Consider the following 18,610-nt stretch of genomic DNA (forward strand, 5'->3'; position numbering starts at 1 on the left):
TGTATCATGTCGTGGGAGTGTTGGATTATGTAGCAAACCTCCCCCACCCTGCTCCTCAGTATAGCGGAAGAGTAGCTGTACATATGCATGTTAGCAAGGTTAGGAGTATTCTGCCAACGTCCACCATTGCTCAAAATCACCTCATGTAATCACAGGATATAATTGGGCACACTCTGTTTTATCTGTCTACAAATCAACACTTCGAGTTTCTGAATATCTTTTTTCCAAAATGTCGGTTTTCAGGGACATAAAGCTGCATTTGTGTGTGGACGAAAGGCCAAAAGACAGAGAAAAGGCTGCTTTTAAAAAATCCCCATGAACGTGTGAACTAGGCATGACACACTCAACACAACTGAGCCATTGTTGACAAAATGAGTTTCAGCTGCGCTTTTCAAGTCCAAATATCTGTCGTGACAAAGGCCTGTCGTTCCTGCTGGCTCATTGACAGGAGCCTCCGTTAATGTCATTAGCTACACCTGCGGTGAAAAGTCACAGTGTCTGCAGGGAAAAGGCTCTATGGAGCCACAGGCCGCAAACATTTGTGCTGGTTATGTGTAGCATGTCTACTTCTTGTCTTTCACTTTACTTTTAAAAAATAAAATGTGTAATATCTGTGACATGATAGAACGTGAAGTCAGCACACTGATACAATAATGTCAGCAACACAGGAATTATCTGTTAGAGTTTGCTGACATGACCATAACCTGCTGGTCAGACCAGACCAAGTGAGGCTGCAGCAGAGTAAAATGCAGGCTGGTGGCAGTGCTGCGCGCATTCACAGCCTGTCAGCGACATGCAGACAGCGAGCAGCGGCCCAGCCTTTGTGCTGCTGTTGAGAAACTCAGCAGACATGACGTGGCTCCCTCTGCTGGCTGAATGCTGGTATGGAGATCTTTGTCTGCCTGTCGATGACGTCATCCCCCATTTGCTGCAGACGCTCGTGCAAACACACACACACACACACACTATACTGTGTCTCGCTCTGACATCTTAGAAAATTCGACTGAACACTGATCTGGCACTTCAAAGGCACCCTCTCTACATCATTGCCTAAGTTCATCCACACCATTAGCTGAATGGCTAAAGAGCCCAGAAATGATTACATTTTAATAAGGCACCTGTGGGACAGCCAGCCAGCACTCAAATCTTTGCCTCCGGAGATGAATAGGATTCGCACCTGCTTTCATCAGCCTCATTAATACACTGTCAATACTTTAATCACTCCATAATGATGCTATTATGTCATCCCTGTCAGGGGAATATGGCCTTCATGTCACTGAAGCCCGTAGAAATTGCTTCCTCCTCTGATCAAGACCAACTCCAGAGCTCTGGAAAAACATTCAGTTTCCATTGCTACTATGTGTTGGGTGACTGATGGGATCGGTTCTGATATTTTCCTCACTTGCCCTTTCTTCCAATACTGCAGCTTAAAAAGCATCAGCATTGATGTATAAAATATGAAATAGAAAAAAGGAACAAGAGCAAAATAACAAGTCTGTACGATAAATCCAAACCAAAAAAGCGACATATTAAAGAAATAGCTGGGAAACGTTGCCAGGAGAAGTCGAGTAGATTAATGCCTCATGCCCACACAGTAAATATGAAGCTACCGCGATAGATAAATACACTGGATTGCATTCAGGCTTGCGAGGTGCATCTCTGCCGCGGCCATCTTGCTTCAAATGGTAGAAAATGAAAGGAGATGCCACAAACAAGCAACAGGGCACAACATCTCCCAGGTGAGAAGTTATTTTACAACATTTCACTGTTACCAACGTGTGTTATTTGATGTATCACAATAAGAAGGCTAATCCTCCTTTTAAGTCAACATGAAGTTAAGTGTCCTGATAAGAAGTTTAGCTAACTTGTGTCGGGTAAAGAAAAATTTTATACTACACATTACAGTTAAATATCAGGTAGATGATGAAAACTAGGTTTAAAAATCATCAGTCTTTCTATTTCTCTGAGATTAGAGCTAAATTTGTAGTTTATATATGTGTGTGTGTGTATGTGTGTGTGTGTGTATTTGTAAATTCGTCAGTTGTAAATGTTAAAAAAAATTCAAAAAAGGAATTTCCTTAATCATTGAACTTTAAAACTTTAAAATGAAAACCCAAAAATTTTATTTGACCAAGTAACCTGCATCATTAAAACATGGCTGTCACCAAACCACGTGAAAAATGAGTTATGATGATTTTTATTGTCGATAGGACATGCGTTAGGCGATGTAGCTCTCCCTCACAAATCTGCGGGCCACTTCGCTCCCATGAACAGCAGATGCCGATATGGGATCTATGTGCATATACTGTATCTATGAGCTACCACCAGCAACCGGTTACCTTAGCTTCGCATAAATAATGGAAACAGGGGTAAACAGCTAGCCCAGCTCTATCCAAACACAACAAAGCCCGCCTACCAGCACCTCTACAGCTCATAATTAACACGTTCTTTTTGTTTGTTTAATACGACAGTGATTTTCGCCATGAGGTCACCAAGCAACCAATGGAGACTCAGCAAGTCTCTGCACCCAGCACATCACCTCATATGCCCATACTGTGCTGCTTTTACACTTTGGTGTTTCTACAGATTAATAAAAATGTTGGATTGTGGATTATGGAGTGGATGTTGTTACCATCAGATTCCTCATTTTCAGCCTTTATTGAAAGCTGAGCTAACAAGCTGCTGTCTGTACGCAGCCTGTTACACTGAACAGACAGATATGAGAGTGATATTGATCATCTCATCTGACTCTCAGCAAGAAAGCAAATATGTGTATTACCCCAAGTGTTCGACGTCGCTCAAACATTCCTTTAACAAATGCTGGATGTAAATAAAAGGAGTCTGCTGTGAGTTATAATGTCACTCGCTGGAAGAAACAGTGGAGCCGTTTGTGAGCATCACACAGCAATTAACAATGAAAGGGACGGAGAAAAACCAAAGGCAGTAGCTGCGTGCGATTACAGCAACATTATAGTAAGACTCGTTCACGCTCATGTTCGTGTTGTTGCTCTACCTGCGGTGAGACATTCACGATGTTGGGGTGGATCTCTGATCCGTTCGTATGCGTCTCCGTCTTGGTGTCGGACCTCTTCAGCATGTGGGCCACACTCACAGCACTGGGGTCTTTCTTTGCCACAGGAGGCTGTGTGAAACAAACAAAGTCAAACAACATCAAGCAATTTCTTCACGGCAGGACTTCTGAAGACCTTGGAAAAGGAAATGCACCGCTTCTGAGCAGCATACATTTCAGATAAAAGCATTTGAACACTGTTAACTTTACAGGAAGAAACACTGAAATAAAGTTCTTAACTGGATCGTTCGGCTTGATGACAGCATGCAAATGATGATGCGGCAGAAGGAGAAACCAAAGAAACACTAACACATCAGACGAAAATAAAATGGATGAAAAATTCATACATTAAAGCATCAAACAGAATAAGATATGTAGACTTTTGAGCAGAATTAAACAGAAATCAAACGTAACAAAATTCAAACAATGAGAAAAGGTCCAAAAACAATGACAAAGAAAGTGCAGAACCGGGAAGTTATGTCCAGCCAGGCAGGGTGAGTCCAGAGGGTGATGATGATGAATGATGAAGAGATTCATCTGTCTACCTCATGATGTGTTGCCTCTTCAGGAAGCTTCTCCTCTATGGGAGACTTGTCCCGGGAGCCCATCAGACGGGCAGAGTAGAATCTGGAGGTCTCCTCAAAGTCCTCCCGGCCAACTTCGGGCTGTCGCTCCCTCTCTCCCAGCTCCGACATGCCCTTAGAGAAGTCCTCCACGCCGGAGTGGAGGTCCATGATGACGGTGAAGTCGACCTCAGCCTCCAGGCTGGACGTGGAGCTGACCGTCATGCTGGAGCACTTGCGCTCGATGCCCAGGTGAGTCTCCCTCATGCAGGCCAACGTGTCCCGCTCCTGCTCCTCCTCTGAGGTTATGCTCGGCGGGGGCCTCCTGTCCCCGAGCTCCTTCTGGGGCGGGTACAGATACAGGATCACCACTCTAAGGTTACTTAACTGTTGCTTAACTGACAGATGGTGAAGATGGCATGGGATGAGGCTGAGGGTGGTGTGTTTGCTGGGATTCATGGAGGCTCCAAATTCAAAGTCATTAAACATGCAGTGTATCCTGAGCATACAGCGCAAAATCATAGGGAATGCAATCATGTCGTAACTGAAAAGTCAACATTTGAATTCAAACAGGGGCTCTGAAATTAGGAGCTGGGAAAATCCAAGGGGCCAAAAATAAAAGGACGAAAAGGAATCGTTTCTATGACACAATAAAATCAGGATTTTTCTCTGACTTATTCGTATTCTTTTCTTTACTGGACTGTTCAAAGGCTAAATGCAGTAACTACATATGTGGTCAAAGGTGAGTTAAGACCAGAATCTGACTGCCTTTCTATCAAAAAATATTTTGTCAGAGAAATGCATGATTTCAGCTTTTTTAAATTCACAAGAAATGATAGAAACCAAGCCAAACTGTGGTAGCTGTACTCAGGCGAGCTAACTATGGATAGCTATAGCACAAACTAAATGTACTAATTTATTTGTTTGTAGCTGAAATATATACACTTAACGGACTGTGTTTATTATTTCACATAACTAAATGAGGCGGCAGCCAGAACCACTGATGATGGGGAAGCATCATGCTAATGCTAAACCCCTGCTAGTGTTAACTAGCTTAGCAGATTTCAGCTGTTGACTAGTGGAATTCATGTGATTTGGGTTAAGATACCTTTAAATCATATTTATATGTAATCCATTTAAAATGAATTCATAACAATAATTTAATTTAAAACATTAAAAGTAGACAGACACTGCGACACCTAGGAAAACACTATTCAGTATGGCGATAACTAATCTAAATAAAGTTTATTTTCTTCAAAACGTACAAGAAAACTAAAGAGACCAGATTCTTTTGGGCTGAGGAGGGATTACAACCTTTCTATCTGTTACGTATTTTCCTGCAGGCCTGAAAACTTTAAAACCTTTGTTGTCAACTGCGTAGCCTCTGAAGCCACCACTCTCTGCCTTTGGAGGCAACGCGTCTCTAAATAGAAGAAGGTTTGGGGAGCCATTGAATTATAATGAAGCTCCTGAGGCAGCCAATTTAAAGCAGGCCTAATGCCCCTTACATTATTTACAAGAACACTCGCTAATTAGATCAGAGTAAAAACTCCATCATATCAGCAACAGTCACGCGCAGGGGCCTCTGTTTACAACACACAGGTTCAATTCAAACTCTGATCACGGTGATGGATGAAGGCGTCTGAGTAGCCGGTGAAAAATAACACACTTCATCATTTTTATAGATGAGGAGAAGCTGGTGCAGTCAGTTAGGAGGCATGCGGTTTACCCGCGAGGGGTGCAGAGAGGGAAAGAAACGATGAGCGGAGCATGTGAAGGCGGGTTTAAGTACAAATGAATAACCTTGAAATCGGCAAACGGCTCTTCATAAATGGCGGGAGTGGAGACGGGCTCCTGCAGGGGGAAGCAGAGGAAAGAGCACAGAGAGCATGTGAAGGTTAGCACAAGCTGCAGCTCGACTGACACCACGCAAACACACATTCTACCAGCAGAGCTTGACTGGAGCTCAGTGTTGTCTGAGCACAGGATGTTTCACTCCAAACCTAAACTGGGATCCTGGTGTTCCGCTCAGCGAGACTCCGAATCTGAATATAGCCACGCATTTGAAAGCAGCTGGGAATTCAGTGTTTTTTAAGTCTTTTACGTGACCCAAACCCAAGTTTAGGTGAGAAATTCAGCCAGACCCAATCTAAGCCCACTGGGTCTGTTCAGATCCAGGCAGGGCCAAATGGATTCAGGCGCAAATTTCAAGCACTGCTCCAGAGTAACACAGCATACAGCGGCGCAGTTTAGAGGGCAGAAAAGAGGTGAGCTTACTGCAACAAAAACATCTACAGCCAAGTTTATTTGTTAGAGTTAGCAGGGGCAGGGCAACAGAATCATGCAGTTTGCATAATGAGCAGGTCTTCAGCATAGCAGCAGCCACTCATTGACCAACTGAGAGAGTGTTGCAAAACCACGCACCTTGAATTTTAACAAGGGGGTATTCAAATAGCGTCAAATAATGTCGTTGAATGGCCAATAAAAGGTGGCGTATTTCAATGCCTGTTGAAATGACTGTGCGAGCGGGTCCACATGTTTTGAGGAGTGCCTAATATTCTCCCACTCTCCCCGGGTTCAATCTGATCTTGATATGATTGTCACTCGCCAGCGAGAGCTACGCAACACCTCTTCTCATGCCTATTTAATCCAATATATGCAAGAGCTCGGCTCAGATGAAAAGGTGGGAAATGATGAAAGCTGTCATGTCTATTCACTTCAAATTCCTTTCATTCCAGTGCCAAACGCGTGCAAGCTCCTAATGATACCAACAGTGAAATGAAAGCAGCAAATCTGACTGTGTCAGGCACTGAGCTGTGGTGTCTGGCCGCTCGCTGCCTGCTGGGGTTTCACAGTTGGAGGAACCGACGTGTTTATAACACCGCTTAGCTTTCTACCCAGGTGGGGTAGAGGAGAATAATGCATCTGATTTACGATTTGTTGCCACCAATCTGAAGGATCAAGGGACATTTTGTACATTCTGTTGATCTAAGTCAGTTTGATGTAGCTTCTCAATCATTTGTGCGCAAAACCAATTCTATACTTCACTTATCACTAATTTTGGGGGATAATAGCTGTCTGTAACAAAGTAATGGATGGCAGTACATTTCACCCTTTCTTCCTCAAATGAGTGATTTAATTTGTGAGATTAGTATGCAATAAATCACTTGTTTTGAATCTGCAGTTTGAAAATGGCGGAGAGATGTGCAAAAATCACCGGAGCGATGATAATATGCGAGGCTTTCTACGCTTGCCACCCTCTGACAGAGAACAACGTGAGCTGGAAAGAAATTTGAGGCTCACACGTTGGAGAAGGCGAAGACCGACAACCAAAACACGAGAGATTGATTTTTGTCCCTGTTTTTTTTTTTTTTCTTTTACTTTCACAGCCAGTGGTGAGCTGTACAGATTTGCCAGACATTGTGGTGCATGTTGAGAGCAATGGGAGGGGATAAATTGGGTTGCCATATGGGAAAATGTCCAAACTTTTTTGATTGGTTTTTGCCACAAGACGGAGCAAAAGTACCGCTCCGCCTGCTCTTCACACAGGCACGAACAGGTAAGATGGATGAGTGTTTCAAGTCACTGAAAACGTAGGAGAAAAGAAAAATGGCGTGCGAGTCTGTCTGAAGCTCATGCGATGCTTTATTTCCAATGACTGAATAGCAGATGCCAAGCACAGTTACCGAGTGTCTCTTCTTGGCTGCGTCCAGGCTCGGCTCCCTGCCGGCATTGCGGCTGTTGCGCAGTATTAGCCCGGACTCCCTGGCCTTCTGCGTTTTCACCGGCGGGGCTGGGGGAGCCATTTTGGGAAGCGCTGAAATCTTCGAGCCGAACAGCTGACTCTCTGCGGATCCTCTGCCGGACTGATAGCTATCATCGAGATGCTCTGGTTTAGCGACACCCTCCAGATCTGCTGCAAATGCTGGATGGAAGGTGGAGACGTCCGTCCAGGCGAGGTCCGAGGGTCCCTCCGGAGAGCCGACCGACCAGCGGTATTCTCTTCTGATGACCCGCGTGGGCTCGTCCTGTCCCGTCCTGTCCCTTTCATCCTTACCCGCTACGCTCTTCGATCGCTCTGGCTTGAGCGGAACAATCCTGGTGATTTCCGATTGGTAGCTGCTGCCTGACAGTCGGTGGACAGACGTCCTCTGACCTCTGTCTCCCATGAAACCCTCGATATCCTCTCCTCCAGAACTACTGATCTTCCTCTCATGTGTCCTGACCTGTCGCAGTTTTACCTCAGCTAGCTCTTTGTTGTCAATAAGGCCCTTCCCTCGCATCTTCATCACACCCTCCCCTTTCACACCTGCTAATGAGCCCTCATGTTCTAGCTTTCCGGGTCCGTTCACTGAACCTAAATTGATATCTGCTGGCCCAGCCTGACCCACTTTCCTCTTTACCTGCTCGGTTCCTTGAGTGGAGACCTCCCTGCTCTCTCCTATTGATACCTCCTCCTGTTTGTTGTCTTTATAGACCCTGACAGACTGATCCTTTCCTGATCCCTGATCATCTTTCCCCATCACCAGTGGGGATGATCCACAATGATTTCCTGCTGCAGAGGTTTCTTCTGGACTGTTGTCCAAATCTGAGCCCTCATTTTCGTCTCCAGTAGAATCACTGTCTCCTTTCCTGTAGATGAGCTCGGCAGGCATTCCCAGGTTTAAGCTCTGGGGTCTCCTCTTTTTCCTTGGTTTCGACGCTGTGCGTTCTTTGATCTGGTGAGAGCCCAGGGCCACGTCGCTGTTTGCCTCAGGGCCTGAGGCCTCAGACGGTTTACTTTGAGATTTGTCTTGGAACAAGTCTGCATTCTCAGATAATTGAATCACAAAACGACTTTTGTTTGTTGGTCGAGGCTCAGAGCATGCATCTGCCTCTCTGGATGATTTTGTTGATGGAAATTCATCAATATGGCTTTTCATTTCTTTCCTGTCATACCCTGAAACCTCTTTATGTATCATCTTGGTAATGTCTATCTCTTTTTCCAGCTCCTTTTTCTCCCACGAGGAATCAGATGAGAGAGATTTGTTCTTTTCTTCTGCCTTCCAGTCGGGGTCCTGTTGATAAGTTTCGTGTTTTTCAATCAATACCCACTCCTCAGAGCCCTACATGTTGGTATAGATTAAACACAGTTAGACATGCCAAGCACAGCTACTGCAAATACTGAAATCTACACAGTCATTTGAATCACAGAGTTTTGTTAAACATGCATTTGCATTTAGGGATTCATTGTACAATATTTGGTAGCATTGTCTTAAATAGACAGGCGTGTGAGTGATGATAATGCACAGTAAGCAGTGCATTTCACCAACCCACAAATGCTATAAACAGTAAACTGTATCATGAAAGAGGAAGAGAGAGAGATGTGCAACCTCAGGTGAAGTCACCAGAGTCTTCTGGACGAAACCCTCAACAGACAGGCTGTTAACAGGGTCCTTTCCCACTGCTCGGCCCACCAACTGGTCGACACGAGGCAGAGGAGAGAGTTTAAAAGAGAAGGGAGAAGAGCTGTTAGAGCTCCCACTCAAGACGAGGGAGTAAGTTAGTGAGATGCACAACAAACCATTCCATGCAAAAGGGTGAAAACGGGGAAAGGCAGGATGAGTGCACCCAGGACTTGACTGGCTATAGAAACTTTTTAATGAACTTCAAACTCAAATCGTGCCATCCTGTGTACCTGGCAGCCACCCAATCCACATAATCAGCAAACATTTGCAAGACATTTGGAATGCAAATATTTCTGTTCTGTAACTGCATCAAAGAGTTGAGTTCGACTGAATCTCTTGGAAACAGTCAAGAGCACAGAGACTTCCCCAGCCGTCGGCTGTCAGTCAAACAGAATACTAACCCCCCCCCCCCCCTCGCCCACCCCGCCATTTTACCTGGAATGAGATACACGGCAGATTACATGTTCTGCAGCAGACAGCGTTCCACATTCTGATCCGATCATCCCAGACAGCAGATGAGAGATTGTCTGAAGGCACCGGCAAAGACAGACCCATCCCATCTGAAAACTACAATCTCAGTGCTCTATCTTCAAAAGCCTAATTACCAAAATGTGATCAAGGCTTGAGGGCTTTCATGATCCGGCATAAAGAAAACTGTGTCACTGTTAGGCAATCAAGGAAAAAAAAAAAAAAAAAAAAAGATAACTGATAATTATTTCTCAAGTGCCTCGCATTGAGTAAATCTCCAAAAACATCTTGAAACTAATCTCATCAAGATGCTTCCTTCTGTGCTACTTGTCAGTCATCTTCAAGGACCTCTGAGATATTGTCAGAATTATTCTGGCGCACCACAGAGAGGCAGGACGCACTTCATTATACACCTCTTAAAATAAACTGCAGGTTTTTGTGTTTGTTCCTCTGAGCAGTGGTGTCTTTGCACAGCAGATATATGTTTGAACTGTTTATAGGAAAGAAATTAAACAGCTGTTTTTTTTTTAACAGTCATACAGCATATCCTCAGGCTTTAATTATTCAAAAACAAAGAAAAGAGCACACAAAAAGAAACTTGCAAAACAAGAGTCTCCAGAATATGACCTGTTTTCCCTCAAGTCATTCAGCAGGAAGAGGAACGCAACATGGCAGCAGCCAGGCGGGAATATCAAAGCCCTTTAATGGAAAGTCAGGCACCAGTTTCCTGAATTTGAGATATTCACCATAGTGGACCTAAGAGCCAACTGACCCCGCCGCCCCCCCTCACCAGCATAATCCCCTACTCACAGCCTTCTTCTCTGGCGTGCCTGTCGGGGAGGTGGCTGACAGGCGCTTCTCGCGGTTCATCAGCTTGCTGTTGGGCTCCCTCAGGGTCCTCTTCAGCTCGTTGATGCTGGCCTGGTGCTTCAGCAGGAAGTCCTGCGACTTATCCAGAAACTGCCGGGGAGCGAGCGAGAGGAAAGACAAGGCAGGGAGAGAGGAGAGGGAATGCCTTAGCAGGATGTCCACATCCTTTTCAGCAGCGGCGCTCACATCAACACGTCTGATATGCATGACTGAAGGGACGGGACGTGAATGTGATGTGAACACTTCTGTTAACTCGAGAATATGCTAGTGTTTTATAACTCAGCGGTGGAGGGAAATGATGTTTAAGATGATTAGAAGCTCACAGGAAGAAAAGGAATTTAAGACACAAGTGAACACAACAAAGAAAGTAGATGAAAGATGAAATTATAATATAACATCTACTAACCTAAAGTAACTTTGTACATTTCACTAAAGTACTGTTTTAGTACAATTTTGAGTACTGCTAGTTTCTGCTGCTTTTTTTACTACTACTTCTATTCCACTAGATTTCAGAGGGAAATTTACATACTTTTCTTATGACAGCTGCAGGTACTCTAGTTACTTTACATGTGAAATGATTGCTTCAAAAATGTTCAGGTCCATCCCAAAACAACAGTCAGATGCTCATACTCACATTAGAACAGTTTTTGCTTACTGTGATCATCCCTCATGCTCATACTGGTCGTTAAGAGATCCCTTCCTCATGTGCTCTGTCCTCAATGTAAGTGATGGGGGACAAAATATACTGTGTAAGTTTATCTGAAGTTAATACAAGGCTTTAGCAGTCTGAGTTATTCTAAATCAAGTTGGTATCTTTCAACATTGCTGTCTTTTTAGAACTAGATTCTGTTTTTGTGTCACAATCCCCCACTGCAGCTCAACAAGAGGAAACAGAAAATCCTCTATTTAAAACACTGCAACTTTGGAGGATACCCACCGGATTTGTGTAATACAGACTGCCTAAGCCTCAAATTAACTTAAGAAAAACTTAACAATGTATTTTTGCACAATACCAGGACTGTGGATTTTGTCCTTCATCTCTTCTTCTCTTCAATGTCTAAGAGTTGTGAGCAGCTCCACCAAACATTTGGAGACTTTTCCTCTCAAACTTCTCAGAAGGTTTCATTTAGATAACAAGGCCCAGGGAGGAAAGGATATGCAGTGTTTCACAAGAAAGCAGGCATTAGAGAAAAGTCTAATGAATACAAATTTGTGGACAACCGTCAGGACTGATCTAGATCCGCTGGACAACCTCGCTGTATGTAAAGTGTTTCAACTAGCCCCCCCTTTACCAGCTACGACAGTAAAATGCTGCTTTAGCATTGATGCACCAGCACTAACTGTCTAATAATGTCATATATAATTAAGCAAAGTGATTTAAGTGGGGGAGGAGCAATATAGTTAACGTGATTCAGTTCAGTGCATTACACTGCATGTTATTCCTTTTTGCCATAAAAGGCAGATCCACACTGAATCTTTCAGTCACAGGCGCTATTTTTCTGGAGGCCAAGTGTTTTTAGTATTAGGGTATTTCAAATACATGTAATGATAGTGGTTTTCTTTTCCAAAAAAGTGAGGAACATGCACTGATACTTAATAGGAACTTAAGCAGGGAGAAGGACTCACTCTATCGATAACACTGGAGACTTTCAAAGCTACGACCCCCGAACTCTTCTCATGACTGACAGATGTTTCAAATCTCCATGACATTCCAAAAGAAATATCAAAACATCCTTTGAACCAAGATAGTAGCTGCAGGCAAGCCACAATCAGCACCCCCCCACCCCCACCCCAAAAAAAAAGACCAGAGGTGCGGTGGAACAGCAGCAGCACACACGACAAAATAGCACAAAGGGCTGAAGACAGGAACCTGTACCTCCTGTTTGTGCCGAGGAGTGGCCTCCTGGTCCAACTGAGAGAGCTGAGTTGGGGCAGGAGATTGGGCGAGCACAAGGGGGGGGTCAGAGGTGAAAGGTGCAGGGTCAGAGAGTGCAGGAACAAGGTCAGGTGCAGAGACAGGATGGTGGAAGTCAGTCAGAGGACAGGCAGGCAGACGGCTACAATTGGCAACTTGTTGCCAAGCCAAGACAAACTAGGAAACGACTTGAAAATGCATCCCAGAAGACATTTTAGAGTTTAATAGATAGTGATATGCCATGCAAATACACCATCAATATAAAGGTGGAGTTTTTCTTACAGCTTTCTTATATCAGTGCAAACTGCTTTTTTAGCTTTTTCAACAGGTCATATTGTGAAAATTCCTTGCTTCAACTGAAACCTGTCCACGTTTTGCCAGCTGCACCCACTGTCTGTCAAATGTGTGCTGGGATGCTTCACTGTGACGAATAAGTCCAGACACAACTTCTGCAGCATCGCTTGCTTATATGGTGCATTGCAGCACAGCTTTTTCTACGATAACAGTGTTGACTGCCACATTTAGACAGAGGAAGACAGGCAGAGACAATGAGATACAATAAGACGGATATACTTGGAAAAAGAAACAGTGATGGATGGATAAAGACATGTATACAGACAGACTGAGACCAAATCACCAGACACCAAATACCTCCTGTTTACTGTCAACCGGAGAGCCAGCCTCCTCCTTATCGCCAGCAAGAGTTAAAAAAAGAGAAAGCATGTTAGCAACAGAGGGCAAAGCTTGAGTTTGCATTTCTCAGCATAATGAGTAAGGGTTAAAAACTGTAAAGCTGTCAGCGGGATTCATGAGCAGTGCAGTGTAAGCATATAAGCCTGAGTGAATAGGAGTGAAAGGAGAAGAGTTAGTAAAAGCTAAATCCTCTAAAGCCACCACAGCGTTATGCCCCCGCTGGATCAGCCTGAGAAGCTCGTACTGCACCTACATACATCAGCACCTGCAGTCTGTGCCATCGCCCTGCGCCGAGGCCGGGGTTGTCTTCAAGTTGACTAAAGCTCTGTACATTTGGACCTTCCATAATTCTAACATTAGAAAATAAACTTCGCCACAGCGGCAATTCATATAAAGTCTGTCAGGAAAGCTTCACTACCATGATCTCTTTCTTTTTGCTCGGAGTGACATTGCCATCGTGGTCTCTGTCCTGCTCCGTATTCTGGCCCTGCTCTTGGTCCCTGTCCTCCTCGTCCTGCTCCAAACTGGGCTCCAGCTCGGTCTCCTGCTCGTCCACAGAGGGGCTGTGGAGGCGACGCTGTTCACTGACGCTGCGGTGGGAGAGGCCATCGTGGTTCTCACACATGGCTGACACCGGCCGTGAGAACTCTGCCGGTGACAAGAGGTGAGTTATTACACTTCAACTGATATGGGGTCTTAAAGTAATACTTTGACATTTTGGAAATACACTCAGGACACCATTGCAGCTATAGTTCAGTTCATTTGGTCTGGACAAAGGGAAAAATAGTTCTGGTGCGGTCCATGCTCACACTGATTTATCATAAACGAACCAAGAGAAGTAAAAATGGTGTCAACATGAAGTCCAGATGATGTACTGATGGTCATCAGGACCAATGTGGGGAAATCAGTTTAAGCCCAGCAAACACATTAATGCTTCTTATGTGTTGAATTATGTTCCTTGGTGTCACGTAGATCTCACAAAAAAACAATGTTATCAGTATTACTACACTGCGAAGCGGTTGCATTTTATGCATAATGACAAACAGACTGAGTGGTAGTCGCAGTGCACATAGCCGTTTCAAGTTCTTCTCACTGTCTGATGTATCAGGGAAAATCTCTGCACTCGTGCAGACATGCATACGTTCTCTGCATGTCAACGTAATTATAGTTATATGATTTGCATAAATATATACAACTGGCTTCATGTAAGATCATAAACTGCATAAACCAGCAGATGGATTTAGCGTAACAGCAGTTAAGTTTTTCATTTTTCAGTTTTTGATGCTACAACCACATAAGTACGATTACCTAAGGATCAGCATCAGAGCTGATCCTGGCGTACTGATAAAGATCGTATCGGCTGAAATAATGCAGGTCAAATGACGATACTTTCTTCAGTCCCACTATTTCCCCAGTACACGGGAGTGAGTGTGTGAAAATGATCTGTGTTTGGATTACGTTGCTTGTGAAAAATAAGGTGTGCCACACTCAGGCTACAGCAATTATTTCAATGTGTCTCATACATATTTACCGTAATCAGCATTTCATATCTTCTGCTGCTGTGTAAATAACTGGATCAGACTCGTACCAGCAGATAACTAAAATGAAAGGACTATGATGGGCATCATGGCCAAAAAGAGATTTAGAAAGGAAGACTGATACCACTCTCACATCTATTAAATATGAAGCTACGACCTGCGGGCAGTTAGCTTAGCATTAATACTGAAGGCAGTGGGAAACAGCCAGCCTGGCTCCGGCCAAAGATACAAGCCAAAGTATAAAACAACATGGTTATGTGTGGGACTGTTTCTGAGCCTGGAGCAACGATGTCCTGCACCCCCATAAAACTGCAAGTTGTTGTTTTTACACTTTGGGTTTTGTACAGATTTAACAAATGAACAATGAACAAATATAATATGTAAAGTAGTGAACTCTAGTGGTGCTGGTAGGTGGATTTTTCACCTTTGGACCGAGCCGATCTTGGCAAGAGTTTGTTCTGAATACAGGTTCAAAAATACACTCTTCAAACCTTCCATGAATAAATTATTGATTATTGTGGCTCTCACCTCCATCCAAGCTCCTGGACAGCAGGTACCTCTTGCTGGTGGAGCGCTCAAAATGCGGCGCAGGCCGGTCTATAAGAGCGCTGGCCTGTCTGGTTTGAGCCTGCGTCCTTCCACTGTATCGAAACTTTGACCCCATCACCAAGAAGCCCTTAGGAGGAGGCTCTGGAGACACCAGCCTGTGAAAACACACCACATACAGTATCACGTAACAAAACACAGCCAGGCAACGACACAGGGGTGAATGCTGGATTTGAATATAGCTTCAATTGTGTTACACTTAACTGGATTTTAAGCCTAATTCTGGGGTCACATTCTCCATTGCATGATTTGTACCTAAAGGAAGCCATCACACTGGAACCATCTTTGACCAACTACTTCTTGCTGCATGCTGCATGACGTGTGATGAAGGCGCAGCGATGTTCATCAGGTAGAAAAATGCTGCCTAATTTTCAGGCTAAAGCTGGATCTTCTTTGAACACTCTGTAAAGATCTGTTAAGCTGCATTTCTGCTGCGTGGTACAGCTCAGCTCCACTGCGCTCGCTCTTTTTTTCTTTTTCTGTGGATAGCACCTGCTACTTTTCTTTTTTTTTTGGTATCACCTCGGGCTAGGTTCCAAGCGAGCTGAGATAAAAGCTGACATACACCATCCCTTCGATATCCTCTATTATACGAGTAGCATGGCTTCTCTTATATGTGTGCATAAGAGTCTGTGGTTGAGCGAGTGAGAGAGAGTGACGGTGAAGCTGAAGCTCCCGTGTTGGAAAAGGTTGGAAAAGTGAAGGGGGCTATGACGATCAGCTGAGGAAAAGTACAAGAAGTCGGTGACTTTTGCATGCTGGCTTCATAGTGAGGTCTACCATTCCGGTCCTTGTATGTGTGGATTGCACCTCCTGCACACTCTTCTTAAGGTGTATCAGTATTGATCACTAGTAAAGCCGAGGTGGCCATGAAAGTATGAGCTGCAGAGAAGCTACTGTATATTTGGCAAAGCACTGTGTAATGACCTGAGTGTGGCTGCACCTGGTAAAGCTCTACACATGGACATGTTTCGTTTGCCTTGATGAGAGAGAAAACGAGATTAGTTCTTACCGGAAGAAGGTGTGATGCTCGATGCAGACCTTCCACAGCTTCTTGGCAGCTCTGTGGTTAGGAAGCTTAAAGCCAATTGTACTTTCAAACTGCTCATACTGCAGGGGAGAGAGGCAGGGAGACAGATATGTGAAGAAAGCTGTAGGGGAAACAGCAGCAGGTGGATATACTTTGTTTTGCTGAATGCAACCTCAGTACTTCTAAACAGACTAAAGTTTAGCAGACCTAATACATTAATAAAAAAAATCAGTAAGTTCATTACATCTCAAACTTGCATGAATACTGAACCCAATCAATAAAGCATTTTTTAATTTGTGGTGACATAGCCACTGCTACTCCATGAGCAAACACATTTTGGAAAATTTTTTTGCTGACTGGGCAGAAAGGAGCAGATCAAGGCAGAGGGAGGATAATATCCACTGTTCAGACACTGAGAGCGAAAGGGAGGAAAACTATTTCATGGCTCTATATTTACACTCTTTATCCCTCTATTCTGGCCGTGGCTGCAGCTGCAGCAGCCCTGTTAAAGGGGCTCTTTATTTGGCTCTACCACAGGCTCACTGTGTGGCTCTGTCACTTGACTGGGTCTGGCCCAGACAGCCTGTCACACTGAGGCTCAGCATGGAGGATAAGCTGCAGCGCTGCACAGCACAATGAGGAGGGCCAGAACATAGACCCTGACCGTGCACAGGAGCAAAACTGGAGGTATAGAGCTGAGGATTTTACAGTCATCTGCTCAGCACAACTGACCACTTAATCATTTCTGCAATGGCTTTCAACAGGAACAGCTGCGACAGAGCAGCTATTACTGGATGCAAAATATGACGTCATGGATAAAAGGAATAGTTCAGCATTTTGGGAATAAAATTATTTCCTTTTTGCAGGAAATTGGAGAGGATTGAGGGTATACTGGTGCTGCTGACTGAAGCTTCATGCTTAACAAACAGCCATGAGAGTGGTATCAACCTTCCCATCTATTTCTACACAAGAAAGCACATGTGTGTGCTTCCCAAAATATAAAACTATTCATTTAAAGCAGCAATCCAGTGATTTAACATCGCATATCAATAAATCTGGGGAACTTGTGAGCGACGTGTTTAGAAAAAAAGAATGGTAAAAATTGAAGCAACCAACTTTTGATAAAAAGATGCCCTCAAGCCCAGATAAACTGACATCATCAGGGTTACTTTCTCAAATGTGACAAAGCTCTTCCAAAGCTAGAGAAGACATACATACTCAGCTGTTTTGTTAAGTAGCACTACAGGTAACCAGGACCTGTAAAAAACCTGAATGTGTAAAATGGATTGAGTGCCCCTTCAATTATCCTCAACCACGCCGCATACCTCTCCAGGTCGTATCTTGATGTAGAAGTTGCTTCTCTTGTAGGAGATCTTGAGGATCTTTGGCCAGGCAAAGCGGTTGATCCTCAGCCTATCACGGTAAATCAGCAGGCCGTTGGCGCAGACGCCCAACATTATGTCAATCCCTTCAGAGTCCTGCAACAGACGAGGGACAGAAGAGAGGCAGCAGTTACTCAAGAGCAACACTGCGTGCATCCTTGCACCCACTTTCATGCAACTTAAAATAGCTTTGGAACCAGCCAACCTTGGCGTGATGGAGGTCCACCCCGTACATGGAGAGTTTCTTGGCATTCTCCAAGAAGTTAATTTCAGCCTCTGCTGGAGTCATCCCCCTGTGAGCAGAAAAACCGTAATATCTGTAACCAACAACAACAGGGCTACTTAAATAATAAAGCCATAATCTTGCACAGAGGGGGAAGAATTATCTTAGTAATATCCTTGATATCTTCAACTCTAAATTCCTCCATCCCCCCGAGCATTTCACTTCTCCGTATGCCAAAAAGCAATGCCAAATCAGAGCGTGGTGAAGACCTTGTAACTGAGGAAGTGTTTTCACACTGGCAATACTCGCACTGTGTACATCTCACTGACAGATGGTGCGGTAATGTGACAGCATCCGTCAGCCATATGCATGATGGAGTGTCTCAACACAACGTTAAAGTCGTCAGCGGGTCATCCCCAGATATTTGTAGATAGATGAAATTCGGATTCAGACAACAGCTTGTCCAGTACTTGTAGTTTCGATGGAGCTCCATCACCCTCTCCTCCAGCTCGCGAGTCTGATTGGGGGCAAAGCGGAAATCGCTGACGTAGTCGGAGCCGTGGTCATCGTGGTCGTAGTCCCCCAGCTCGGCCTGAACGGTGTAGGAGCCCAGGAGGGCGTGAGTGACGAACGAGCACGGCAGTCGACCTGACAGCATGTCATCCCTCAGCTGCAGACACAGGTAGTATCTGTCAGACGAGACAAAAGGGGAGGAGAGGAGGGTGTTGGCAGTCAAACAAGCCCGAGCCAAGGCAAGCTCCAACAAGTATTCAGCGCAGTTAATCCATGGCAGTTAGTAGCATTC

The 18,610-nt window shown here is 44.4% G+C and overlaps 1 protein-coding gene across 3 annotated transcripts in view; it reads right to left on the reverse strand.

Annotated features, from left to right (window-relative positions):
• The window catches only part of LOC121625056 (band 4.1-like protein 1), a 74,179-nt gene that overhangs the window by 3,775 nt on the left and 51,794 nt on the right, over positions 1-18,610 (reverse strand). For all 3 annotated transcript variants that reach the window (XM_041963113.1, XM_041963096.1, XM_041963104.1), the window contains exons 7-14: positions 18,276-18,494; positions 17,788-17,875; positions 17,526-17,678; positions 16,183-16,280; positions 15,093-15,268; positions 13,445-13,674; positions 10,359-10,508; positions 3,014-3,142 (exon numbers count right to left, since the gene is read on the reverse strand). In XM_041963113.1, coding sequence (XP_041819047.1) covers positions 3,014-3,142; positions 10,359-10,508; positions 13,445-13,674; positions 15,093-15,268; positions 16,183-16,280; positions 17,526-17,678; positions 17,788-17,875; positions 18,276-18,494 — 1,243 coding nt within the window. The remainder of the gene's footprint in view (positions 1-3,013; positions 3,143-10,358; positions 10,509-13,444; positions 13,675-15,092; positions 15,269-16,182; positions 16,281-17,525; positions 17,679-17,787; positions 17,876-18,275; positions 18,495-18,610) is intronic.

Source organism: Chelmon rostratus, chromosome 2 (genome assembly GCF_017976325.1).
Source record: "Chelmon rostratus isolate fCheRos1 chromosome 2, fCheRos1.pri, whole genome shotgun sequence".
NCBI lineage: Eukaryota > Metazoa > Chordata > Actinopteri > Chaetodontiformes > Chaetodontidae > Chelmon > Chelmon rostratus.